Source organism: Equus caballus, chromosome 12, assembly GCF_041296265.1.
Source record: "Equus caballus isolate H_3958 breed thoroughbred chromosome 12, TB-T2T, whole genome shotgun sequence".
Taxonomy (NCBI): Eukaryota; Metazoa; Chordata; class Mammalia; order Perissodactyla; family Equidae; genus Equus; species Equus caballus.
Window position 1 is genome coordinate 14926887 of NC_091695.1, and position 13583 is coordinate 14940469.

The following is a 13583-nucleotide window of genomic DNA, read 5'->3' on the forward strand; positions in this document are numbered from 1 at the left end:
TGAGACAGTCCTGAGTTCAAATCTATATAATATCATTTACCTGTTAGCTCTGGGACCATAGCCAACTAATTCCCTATCAGGGACAAAATCTCTGATGCTAAAAGAAAAGAAGGAATCATTCATGGCATCATGTCATGAACTGAAGTCTCCAGGATCCGTCTTTGTCCACTTTAGAGCCTGCTCACCCGATCTGAGTCCAGGTGCAGATCCCAGCCTCCAGTCATGTTTGGAGCTCTCAGCCAACTTACTTTAGGATTTCTTTTTCCTGACCATGCCTTCACTCTTGGTTAGAATTGAGCATGTTTCTTCACAGTTACCCATGTTGGCCACACCATTCCAACTTCTAGACCAGATGCTGTTCTGATCTAAGGTTAGGACCCCACATTGCCATGAAATGAGCTTATAAAGTCAACCCCAGAGTTATTCATTTTATGTTATTCTGTATGGTCCTATCTCAAGGGCCATGGCTGAAATGGTACACTTAGCTGCAAAGGAACAAACATCCTCCTATTGTGATGATCCCATGCACTTCAGAGAATATTTTCTGCTCAGTACTTAGGAAGAAGTGTTTGGTTCTCATCACCCTCAAGCTGCCATTCTGTTCTTCCCTATTGAAAACTCACACTCACCAGAGCCTTAGTTCACCACTGATCTGGATGGACAAAACTCTTCTGGTCAAGTTGGTTCCACTGTGGTAAATGGAACTGTGGCCTAGAGTTAGAACCCAGCATATCTTATTATTGCCAGAGGGTTTTAATCTCTAGTTCATTCTTTTTCTCACTACTCAAACTCACTTTTGTGTTAGGACTTTAACTTTAGACTTTCCAGCCATACCTTCTCTATGGGTCATGTCCTAGAAGCTGACCAAACTATCATTTCACCATTTGTTGGTTTCAGTTCCCATCTCTGCCTCTCAGAGGATAGCCTCCCTCCGAAATTTTAGTTGTTTGCCTAAATAAAGAGATTTCAGACTGAATATATTCTTGAGAAAATATCCGAAGAGCTATACTTTTATATAGTTGATATTTGCAAATTGTTTTTTGTTGTTGTTGTTGAGGAAGATTCACTCTGGGCTAACATCTGTGCCAATCTTCCTCTATTTTGTGTGTGGGTCGCCAACACAGCTTGGCTGATGAGTGGTGTAGATTTGTGCCCGGCATCAAAATCCATGAACTCAGGCCACGGAAGCACAACATGCCAAACTTAACTACTATGCACTGAGGCTGGCCCCTGAAAATTGTTTTTGAAAAAGTCACTATACTTGAAGATATCTTGCAATAGTCATGTGTATATATAGTACCCCTTTGGAGATGATCCAAAAATACTAAAAGAGAAAAATATAGTTCCTGCCTATTACTGGCATATAATCTAAATTATACACAAACCATAGTAAACATACTCATGTTTATTTCATAAAAATTTACTCAGTATCTACACTGGGGAAGATAGTATGATAAAGAGGCAAGGAATCAAATCAAGAATAATAATTAAATAGCAAGCATAGTAAAGGAATAGAACAGACACAACTAACTGCATGATTAGACAGAAAATGCTGAGAGTCTTAAAAAAAGCACAAGAGATTCTAGTGAGGTTTATAATTTGAGATGTTGTCTATAATTGAATCAGCTGTCAGGAAAAAATCACATAGGAGTTGATATTTAAGGAAGGGTTTTTAGAGTGAGTAGAGTTTGAACAGCTAAGGTACAGTGTGCATGTATTCACGTGGAAACAATTAATGGAAAATGAGTCTCAATGAATTGTATTTATTTCCTTTCGCAAAAAGAGAGTAGTGATATATCAATGGTCTAGTCAATATTGGGAGTAATTGTGGTAAAATTTAGGCTAGAGAGAGAGAAGGAGTAAGAATCTGAAATATAGAACATTATGTTCATGGTAAATCTACTTATGGAATAAATATTTAAAAAATCAACTTTATTTTTTAATCAGTTCCCTATTAATAAACATTTAGATTGTTTGAAATAATTTGCTGCTACAAAATATGATGTAACAAATACTTTTGAAAGTAGTGAACTTTTATAGATTAAATTCCTAGAAGAGAATTTCTAGTTTAAATGGTGCACAGATATTTAATTTTCATGTGTTAGAAAAATTATCCTCATAGAAAATGTTAGAAGTTATCCTCTGTAGACAACAATAATTTACACTTCTACCAACAATGAAGGTGTGTTATAAAAATTTCAACTTTAAAATGATGAAGAATTAAACATAATACAGATGATGTGAGCAGGCTGGTTCAGACATTAGATTCTGACCCTAATCTGTGGTTGAGACCTCATTACCCACAGAATTGGGGAACATTCACATTAAACGGGTTTTTTTCATCAGTTAGAATCAAAGGCCAAGAAACAGAAAGGCTGTAAAGTTGTCAAGCTTCGTTTCATATTTTAAGAAAGCAATTGTTGGCTAATCAATTTCCTAAAGGCATTTTTGACATCTTTGTTCCTTAGACTGTAAATTAGGGGGTTCAGCATAGGTATAATCAGTGTGTAGAACACAGAGGTCACTTTGTCCATATCCAGTGAATGACCAGTGCTAGGCCGCAAATAAATGAAGATCAGGGTACCATGGTAAATAGTGACCACGGTCAGGTGGGAAGCACAAGTGGAGAACCCCTTTCTTCTTCCCTCAGCAGAACCTGTTTTAAGAATAGCTGCTATGATGCAGACATAAGAGAGAAGACCCATTAGAAGGCAGATGGTCTCCACCAAACTAGCAAAGACCACCAGAACAATGTCATGTATGTAAGTGTCAGTGCAGGACAGAGATAAGAGTGGGGAGATATCACAAAAGAAATGGTTAATTTCTTTGGAGCAGAAAGACAGATGGAAGGTGTTAGTGGTGTGAATAATTGAGCTCATGGTGCCCCCTAAAAATGCTCCAATTGCAAACTGGCAGCAAATCCTCTTGGACATAATAACAGTATAAAGCAGGGGGTTGCAGATTGCTATGTACCGGTCATAAGCCATGGCAGCCAAGAGGAAAGACTCCATGTCAATGAAAGAACAGCAAAAATAAAACTGTGTGGCACAGCCATTGTAAGAAATGGTCTTCTTATCAGAAAGCAAAGCCACAAGTAATTTGGGGGCAATGACGGAGGAGGAACATGCATCTATGAAGGACAATATGCAGAGGAAAAAGTACATAGGGACGTGCAAGTAGGAACTGATTGTGATTAATAAAATCATCCCAAGGTTCCACATGAGGGTAACAGAGTAGATGAAGAAAAACACAGCAAAAAGAACACTCTGAAGTTCTGGATGGTCACTAAATCCCAAGAGAAAGAACTCAGTCTTTGCCGTGCAGTTCTCCACCTCCATTCTCTGTGGCACTCCTAGACTTTGAAATTGTGGCAGAGTAATCATGGCAATGTTAATAATCATCTCAATTTTAACAAAAAATAAAAATAAAATGATCGAAATAAATAGAACAGTAATTCTAAACCCACTTGGGCATCCTGATAGCACCTAGACATATCCAGAGTTAGAGTAATAAATGCGTAGGTTTCACTTTTATTTTGTTACTTTGATAATTTGCTATGTCTGTGCCTTAAAGCTATTGTTTTCACATCAAATGGTACCACCATCAAACCAGCTGCTGAATTCTAGACCTGGGTTTCACTCTTACTTTCTTCAACTCTCTCATCTTCCACCAATGTCAAGTGATGGTGGTCAACCATACTACTAAAGAGCAAAGTCTTCATAAATGGCCTTCTTTCCCATCTGTGTTGTTTTCGTTTATTTCCAAAACAAATAAAACCATTGCTCTTCCAAGTGAAGCCTTGTATAGACAGAGCAGAAGTTCTGAATTTCTTATCTTGAAATGTGGCTTTGCCTCTGAGGAACAAAGAAAGTCCTTAGAGCTTTTTGAAATCCACTAATAAAATAGAAAGAAGAACGATTCTGATTTAGTTATGTAAGTGACTGAATCATAACTCTGTCACTCAGTAGTTGTGAAACCTTGGGCAGGCTAATTAATCACTGAGTTTCACTTTCACCATCTATGATAGGATAATGTAGTACCTTACTCGTCAAATTATAATTGTTAAATGACTTTTTTCTTACAGCCTCAATATCATCGCCATCTTGTTATTTCACTGTTCTGATGTTGGAAATATAACAGTTGTGAGTCAATGCAGTCACCTATTTTATTCTATATGGAAATGCGGCTGATATCCAAGGTTTACTCTTTTTTGTCACTGCCATTCCTTTACTTAATTTCCTCCCTCTTTTTCCTCAGTTGAACCTCATAATTGGCCTCCTTCCCTCCAGTCAATCCTCACTCTACTTTCAAACATGCTAAAAAATCTATCCATAAACTACTGCAAGAGTTATATATATATAATAGATTTTGTATTATGTTTCCTTCTTGCTTAAACTCTTAAATGATTCCATGTCCTGTACAAGCTCAGCTTTTAAATACCTTCAGATTTGACATGTATTTCCATTTTCTATCCATATCCTCCATCTCAGAACCTGATCTAACAACATTACAAGAGTCTTACCCTCCTGCTCTGTCCTCAATTTGTTCCAGGTTTTCAATAAAACGAAATGTCTTTACTAAAACTTTGCATACATTTAGAGACACAGAGAATGAAATATAAATACCATAGAAATTGTGGATTCTGCATTATTACTCAAAGTTTATTTTCTACCTTTCTTCTGTTTCTAGGTAAATTAATTGAATTCTGGGTAAATGTGAATATCTGGCATTAACATATTTTCATCTTGTAATTTTCAATGGACTTTCATATCTAATTTAATTCTCATAGCCTTTTCAAATATGTTAATAATTCACTATCTCTCAATTATATTGAAAAGAACTTGATTATTTCAGGCCATTTAGCCAGTCCAGGGTTGCATAGCTCGGCAATCAAAGAGCGAGGGCCAGAGATTGGAAATTCTGCATCACTGGGCTAGAGCACTCTTCAATAAACAATTCCTTCTAAGAGATGGAAATGTGTCAGAGATGGTGAAACTTAGGAAGAAGATTGGAGTAAATAATATCATTATTTTCCAAAATCTCAACGTCCCAGATTTGATATAAGGATATCAGTTTAAAACTAACTTCAATTTTCATTTAGTGCATGAGTTAGAACAGGCAGGTTTACTTCTTTCGACACAGTAATAGAGACAGTATGTTGTGATGATTAAAAGCATGGACCCTAGAGTCAGACTGCCTGAGTTTAAATTTGGATCTATCACTTAATATTTGTAGCACTGTAGCAAAATTTCAGTAGTTCTATGGTTTCATTTTCTGATATGTAAATTACATTTTATAGGAGCATTGCCTGCAGGTAATTATGAGGATTAAATGAGCAATTACACATAAAATATTTTGAAGAGTGCTCTTCACATAGCAAACATTCAATAAATATTAAGTATTATTATTCAGCCATTGAGAAAAGTTTGAGCTTCCTTAGACATTAGTATTTATTATTTTATTATCAACCAAGTTTCTCTTTTTGCTCTAAAAAGGGTTAATTAAAAAAAGAAAGCATCATTGAGCTACTCCAACTCTTTTGGAGTTCTCTTTTGCTGAAATATATGTGGCTTCCTCCTTCGAAACTATCAATTGTCATTGAGTGACCATTCATCTATACATGTCTACAAATATGAGACATAAGATTGTCAGTTGATCTGGGAGTGGAGCAATGGCCACTGCTGTGAAGGTGAGGGAAAGATAAAATTATATCCAGTGATTACTCTGCCATCATCTCTTTTCATAATTATGAAGAATAACTATTAAAAAGTAGGCATCAAAGAAAATCTTATCTTAGGGACTATGCTTAAATAAGCTTGGGATCTGAGTCCTAAGGAACAATCACTTCTTTGTGCAAGCTGTTTTCTGCTAAACCCCTTATTTCCAATCACAGAATTAAAGGCAATAAAGAAATCAAATTATATGAAGAATATTTACCTGTAAGAATCTTTCAAGGATGTTACACACTTCAAGACTGAAAGAAACTTTCAGGATTCAAAAATGAAATATGAAAGCCAAATGGAACAATGGAAGGGGAAAAGAATAGAAGAAACAAAAAATTAAGTGGAGTCCAAAGAGGAGCCGAAGAATCTGTTCTTCTATGCAATTTTCAGGTGAGAATGAAAATTTCTGAAAGAGTTCAGAAAATTAGCATATTCCTGCAGTAAGTTCTCTATATTGAGCCCTAGTCACTGCTTTTGAAACTTGTTTTCTATTCCTTTAAAGCCAACCCCCTAGTTGCACCCTAGTCTTTCTATTTGTGTTGATAACTGTTCACTCCAATGCGTTACCATAAGATAAAATAAATATTATGATATACAAATTGGGTCAGCTTTAATTTATATTTAAACCTACCCAACGTTTAAAAAGAAATAGTAGATAATGAGAATTGTGTTTGTGTTTAGATTCCAAATCAGAATCCAATAATACTGAGGATTGTCTTAAGAAGATCATGTGTTAAATGTGCTTTTTTGTTGTTGTTGCTCTTGTTTTTGTTTTTGTTTTTTGAGGAAGATTAGCCCTGAGCTAAAATCTGCTGCCAATCCTCCTCTTTTTGCTGAGGAAGACTGGCCCTGAGCTAACATTCATGCCCATCTTCCTCTAGTTTATATGTGGGATGCCTACAACAGCATGGCTTGCCAAGCGGTGCCATGTCCGCACCCGGGATCCGAACTGGCTAACCCTGGGCTGCCAAAGTGAAACATGCGCACTTAACCACTGTGCCACGGGCCCAGGCCCATCTTGTTGCTCTTGTTTTTGTTGAAAATACCTTGAGGACAAAAAGTGTCATTCTAGGCATGTTTATACTCAAAACATCAGTTTCTTATGTGTAAAATAATTGACTATAAGATGATGAACACTTAAAATCCTATCCAGCTCTAATATACTAGGATTATGTTAAGAACACTTACCAGATCACTTTCTTTCATTCACCTTCTTACTACACTGTTCTCACCATCAGTTCATTGTTCACTGGAAAAATCTATTCTGACAGTTAAAGATTAAAAAATTGACCCATTGCTACCTTTTCTATAATCCATTTGGGCAGCCCTTTTGTGTTCATAGAATAAATTTGTGCCTCCCTTAGAAAGGCCGTCATTCCTTAGAATAATGCCAGATCTTTTATATTTTGCTTTGAGTCTTTTGAGATTAGCTCTCCAACCTCACATCAGATCCCAGGAACACACACACTAACGTCCAAATCCCAGGGGGAAAATGTATGTGAGCAATTAAACAGTTCTACTGAGGAGTTAGTTAAACGAAAAATGAAATGACATAATGTGTTTTTCTACCTCCTCAGGATGTCTCAAAGAAAAATACGTTTGGGCTTTCAACATACTAGATTATTGTATATAAAATTGGATTATGATATTTGCTATCTAGTTAGATTTAACCAACTCAAAGCAATTTATCAAACTATCAGGATATTCTATGTGATAGAATGGTGGAATAAACTGGAAAGAAGAAAAAATGTATTTATCTAGGTATTGAGAATTAGAAGATCTTGAAAGTCAACATGTAAATGGAAAACCAATTATGAGTGAAGTTAATGACTCTGGTATGTGTTACGTGTGCATTTATGTTCAAATGGAATTCTGTTCATAAATGGATCAGAGAATCTTCATTCACTAAAGGCATTTACTCTGTAAATATGTTGTGCTAGGCAGTGTTCTAAGTACAAAACAGAGAAAAGGAAGATAAGTTGAACTCGACATTAGGAATTTTATCAAGTATAGAACAGTAAATGAAAGATGGTAGAGGAAAAAAAATAAGCAATTACATGGAGACTGGAAAGTCCCTGGTATGACTGGAGACTCAGAAATGAGATTTATAGAGAATGTGTTGACTAATGAAGAAAGGTAATACTGGGAATATAAACATATTATACAAAAATATGCATTTCCAGTTATGTATATATATGAGTGTGTGTTTATATTTACATATATTTATCTTGGCAAAGAGAGATATGAGGAGTTTTGAGATTCCATCTGTCCATAGGATAAATCTCAGCAGAAAGAAACTCCTTTTCCAATAATTCCAGCAAAATCCCCTAGTTAAGTCACTAGCTCACTACTGTCCACCCAGAAAACAATCAGTGGGTCTTTTGATGACTGGCCATGAACACTTCCCCAAATCCCATTAAGTGCAAAGAAAGAGACCCATCAAGCATAGGAAAGGCATGGTCCTCACCCGAAAATTGAGATGCTAATAGTAAGAGAATGAGATAAACATATCAACCCCTATATTTTAAAAGTAAGGGAGTGACCAGATTACATGCGTAAAACAAAACCACTTAAAGAAACACAAAGAAACCTTTATGCGGCTGATTTCAGACATGTTTTGAGGAGCACCCAGTGCACCTTGATTCCTCCCAGACAACTAGAGGTGTTACCTATGAAGCGACATTTGGAGGGAAAGACAGATCTGCTATGTCAAGTTTTTTGTGAAGCTGAATGGAAAGCATCCACCCTTTGTGCTAATAAAACAAAACAATCAGTCTTTAGATATGAAAAGTGTGTCTATCTCTCAGCAGGACATGGGTACTCCTAGTTATCCATGCTAAAGTGGGGGGAATTTTGCGTTGCTGAAGCCCTCAGATCCAAGGTCTCTGAAAGGGACATTGTAGATTCTAGAGAGAGATCAAACTGATAACTGACTAAAATGTGAGCACCTGGATAGCTGAAAATGCTTCTTAAACACAGGAAAATTTAATACTGAAGGCTCCTCTGAGGAGACTAGAGCTCCAGTATATTGATGCTTTCTAGTCCAGTGACTCCACACTCAGGTGAGTTTGCTTTCTATAAGAGTTTTGACAGTGTCTGGAGACGTTTTTGCTTCTCACAAATGTGGGGAGGGGTGGTCCTGATATCTAATGGGTAAAGGTCAGGAATGCTACTAAACATCCTATAGTACACAGGAAAGACATCCACAGCACTAAATTGTCTGGCTCAAAATGTCCACAGTGCTAAGGTTGAGAAATCCTGTTCTAGTTGAAGGACCAAAGGTGAAAGACGTTTCTCTTAACTTCACCCTAAAATACAAAGTATCATGGGTGGTATGGTAAATCTCACCCCACTTAAACATTGGAAAACCAATATAGAGCCATAGTTTCATCATAAGCACAATATAATTCCATTCATTTAGTCATTGCTTATTTATCTATTTAAAGAAATAATGAGTAGCTGTCTTCACCAAGGGATACTGGAATATTTCCAAATTATCCTTACCCTCAAAGATTCCTTTTTAAAAAACATTAATAATGGTACTTTTTATGGGACTGGTCCTTGAAGTTTTGTCATTATGTTTAAGTCCAATGATAACTCTCTAAGGCTAGCAGCTTATCCCCAGTTTATATTTCAGAAACTTGAGATTAAGCAAGTTTGTGTCTTCCTCAAAATAACTCATCTGGATATGAACCTGGGGTGAGGTGTGTAATCTCGAGTCCAGAGTTCTTCCTACTTCATTAAAGCAACAAGGACCTAAGTTGCATTAGTGAATCCAGCAAAAATATAGAAAATAGGGGCCGGCCCCGTGGCCGAGCAGTTAAGTTTGTGCGCTCCGCTGCAGGTGGCCCAGTGTTTCATCGGTTCAAATCCTGGGCACGAACATGGCACTGTTCATAGAGCCATGCTGAGGTGGCGTCCTACATGTCACAACTGGAAGGACCCGCAACTAAGAATATACAACTATGTACTGGGGGCTTTGGGGAGAAAAAATAAAAATAAAATCTTTAAACAAAAAAATAGAAAATAACAAATATGAAATTAAATCTTAAGAAAGCAAGAAAAAAATGAAGTGTCAACATTCTAAAAACATGGGAAAGCTAAATTATGATTTGGCTTTTAAAAGATGGGTGTGTTATGCTTGAAAATGGACCTTATGTGTATCAGGCTCTAATCCATGGAACCTATAAATGTCATCTTATTTGGAAAAGTATCGCTTGAAGTTGTGAGTAGGTTAATGATTTTCAGATGAGCAGATTATCCTGGATGATCAAGGTGTACTCTAAATGTCACATTAAGTGTCCTTATAAGAGAGAGAGCAGATTATTTTAAACATACACAAACACACACACACACACGAAAATGTAGAAAAGATGGAGAGGAGAGAGGTTTGAAGATGCTAGCCTTGAAGACAGAAGTGATATAACCACAAGACAAGGAATACCTGCAGCCACCAGAAGCTGGAAGAGATAAGGAAAAGATTGTCCCCTACAACCTCTTGAGGGAGTATGGTCCTGCTGACACCTTGAATTTGGCCCAGTTATGTGGATTTCAAATTTCTGATCTCCAGAATTGTAAGAGAATAAAGGTCTATTGTTTTAAGCCACAGGATGTGTACTAATTATTTTTCAGAAGCTGTGGGAATCTAATTTATAATAGATTTAGAATATAATAGATTTAGAAAATATAGTGAATGCTTAGAATAATACCAGGCAGAGGAAAAAAATGTTAACAAGAGCACAAAAGCTTAAAAAGGCACAGCATCAAATATATGATCCGCTTATTTAACCAAGACAAGGCAAAATAGAAAACAAGAGGTAAAAGTAAAAACAATAGCAACAACAGCAGGTAACTTATTGATCAGTTATAATATACCATATGTAGTGCAAAGAACTTAAGATACAGTATTTAATGTTCATGAAAATGTTAGAAAAGTAGAGTATTATTATCACTATTTTGTGGAAGAGAAGATTTTAAAAGTCCTAAAATTATTACCTTGCAATCAAAAAATTAATAAGAAAGAGAATAACAAAAAAACTAAAAAACAATACTCAGAAATGCAAATAGGAAATTTAGTTCAAATTTTCATGAAAAAAACAGAATATGAGAGAAAAGTATGCTCATACCACATAAAAAAAATGAAGTCAATTTAATAAGAATGGTTGCACACTTTAAGGATGATGAGAAGACATATATTTTTATGTGCACTTTGTTAGAAATCTATTGATGTTATCTCAGACCAGGAAATTGAGTCTAACAATATCACTCTAAAAACCCATTCAAGGCAATTAAAGATTGGAGAAGAGCAGCAAAGGTAGCAGATGCACTTGAACTCTCCAATAAAAGGGATAAGATTTGTCTAAATAAGATAGGCAACTGGAAAACAAAAAAGCATGCGTTGTCCTTTAGCTCAAATAATACTTCCTTATTTTACTTTTCATTCACAGCCACCCAAAACAAGCCCCTCACTAAAGATCTCTAATGAAACCCTGAGTCTAGCTAAGAGAATAGCTTTTCAAAAGGCAGTTTGGATCCCAACACTTTCTTGAAAGCTTCTTTCACATCCTTGTCTTTCAGGCCATAGATCAAGGGATTCAGCCTGGGAATCACTGCAGTGTAAAACACCATGGCTGCTTTGCCAGTATCCACACTGTTGGAAAAACTGGGCCTGCGATAAGTGAAAAGTATGATTCCCTGCAAGACAGCAATCACTGTGTGGTGGGAGGCACAGGTAGAAAAGGCTTCGCACCTTCCCTCTGCAGAGCGTACTCAGGATGGCGATGAGAATAAACCAGTAGGAAGTGAGGATGATCACGATGGTGACAATTTCACTGAAAGTGGCCCCAATTAATAATGGACATGACATAGCAAGCAAGAGTAAAGAGAGGGGGTAAATCACAAAAGAAGTGGTGACTACATTTGACCTACAGGATGGGATTTCAAGAGCTAAACACAAGTAAACCAAAGAACACACAGTTCCACAGATGTAGAAGCTAGAGACCAGGACCATACAAAATTTCTGGGACATGGAGAGCATGTACAGCAGTGAACTACAGATGGGCAGAAAGCAGTCACAAGCCATCACAGTCAGCAGGAAGACCTCAGTGACTGCACACATGCAAAGCAAATAGAATTGCACCATGCATCCCAGGAAGGAAACTGATTTTTCCTTGTTTAAGATATTGGAAAGCATCTTTGGCACGATGATCACGGAATTGCAAAAATCCACAAAGGACAAGTGGGTGAGAAAAAAGTACATGTAAGTGTGAAGTCCAGAGCTGACCTGATTCAGTGCAATCATGCCCAGGTTGGCCCAAACTGTGACTCCATATACGAGAAGGAACAGAGGGAGAGAAAGACTCTCAGCTCAGGGTCATGTGATACTCCAGGAAGAATGAACTCTGTCACAGTGGTACCGTTCCCCTCCCTCATTTCCACCATATGTCAGGATGGGAAACCAAACGATGTTTTGCGTTTCTTCTAAAAAGAGAACAAGAGAGAAAACAACACATTTATATTAACTTTGGAAAAATATAACATTGACAGTGATTTAAGATACAGTTGTCAAATAATTCAAAATTTTCAATGTCTCAGTGGATCTCACTGATCAAAATAAATTTAAGTATCAGCAGAAACCTATATGATTCCCAACTGTTATCTGCTATGATAAATTGGGTTGATGAATTAAATTAGGTGTTTTGTTGGAATCTGAAACAGGTTCAATGATTTTACAGCCTCATGGAGATAAACTACTGTTCTTTGAAAAATGTAGCAATTTCTGTCCATGTAGGGTGACAGCTATTGTGATCCTATATAGTGTACACTATCTTTTTAGATTAGTTTATCAGTAGCATAAATTTTGCAGGGGGTGAGGAGGTCCTGTACAATTTCCATGCAGGGACTGAGACCAATTTTTTTGAGCTTAGTGGCTCACAATGATTCTTTAACTCTAGAATTATGCAGAATGAAAAATAGAGAATTAAAATATATTCTAAAAGCCATCATCATTTTTACTTATCAAATTATCAAAGTAATGTAGTTAATTATAATGATAATAATCTATGTTAATAATGACTCAGAAAGATGTAACTGTTGTATACACTTTTCTGGAAAGCCATTAGGCAACGTATGTCCAAAATCTTAACCCTGACGACAGTAAAAGCTATACGATATTTTTTATGAGAGGTTTTCTTCTTTTTTTAAAATAAGAATTTGTTTAAGTTTTTTTTGTTATTTTTTATTTTTTTAAAGATTGGCACCTGAGGTAACATCTGTTGCCAATATCTCTTTTCTCTCCCCCTTCTTCCTCCTCCTCTTCTTCTTCTCTTTCTTCTTCTTCTCCTACTCCTCCTCCTCCTCCTCCTCCTTCTTCTTCTCCCCACAGCCCCTCAGCACATAGTTGTATATTCTAGTTGTAAGTCGCTCTGGTTGTGCTCTGTGGGACGCCACATCAGCATGGCTTGATGAGCTGTGCCACATCCATGCCCAGCATCAGAATCAGCGAAACCCTGGGCCACTGAAATGGAGTGAGTGAGCTTAAACACTGTGCCATGGGGCTGGCCCTGAGATTTTCTTCTTGGTAAGCGATTACAATAAATATTTAATTACATTGATAAAATTGTGAAAAACTGTATCCAAAGCTACATTTCAGCATTGTTTGTAATATTAACAATGGGAAAAATTGTTAAATTAGAGCAATTTTTAAAACATAGTGGATTATATCTAGAGTAGCAAATTATTATGCTATCTGAAATTACATATTTGAGATGGCTAATTTTTTTTAAAGGATATTGAATAGTACCCTTGGTATATACATGTGGATGTAAATGAAGATGCATATGGAGAGGTATGAATACATAT

The 13583-nt window shown here is 36.5% G+C and overlaps 1 protein-coding gene and 1 pseudogene across 1 annotated transcript; both read right to left on the reverse strand.

The window, feature by feature from the left end:
• Positions 1-2255: 2255 nt before the first annotated feature.
• On the reverse strand, positions 2256-3746 carry LOC138916594 (olfactory receptor 5AP2-like). Its single transcript, XM_070229525.1, has one exon. It carries the CDS (start codon positions 3399-3401, stop codon positions 2406-2408), a length of 996 nt encoding a protein of 331 aa, XP_070085626.1. The 5' UTR covers positions 3402-3746; the 3' UTR covers positions 2256-2405.
• Positions 11229-12155, reverse strand: OR5L26P (olfactory receptor family 5 subfamily L member 26, pseudogene; annotated as a pseudogene).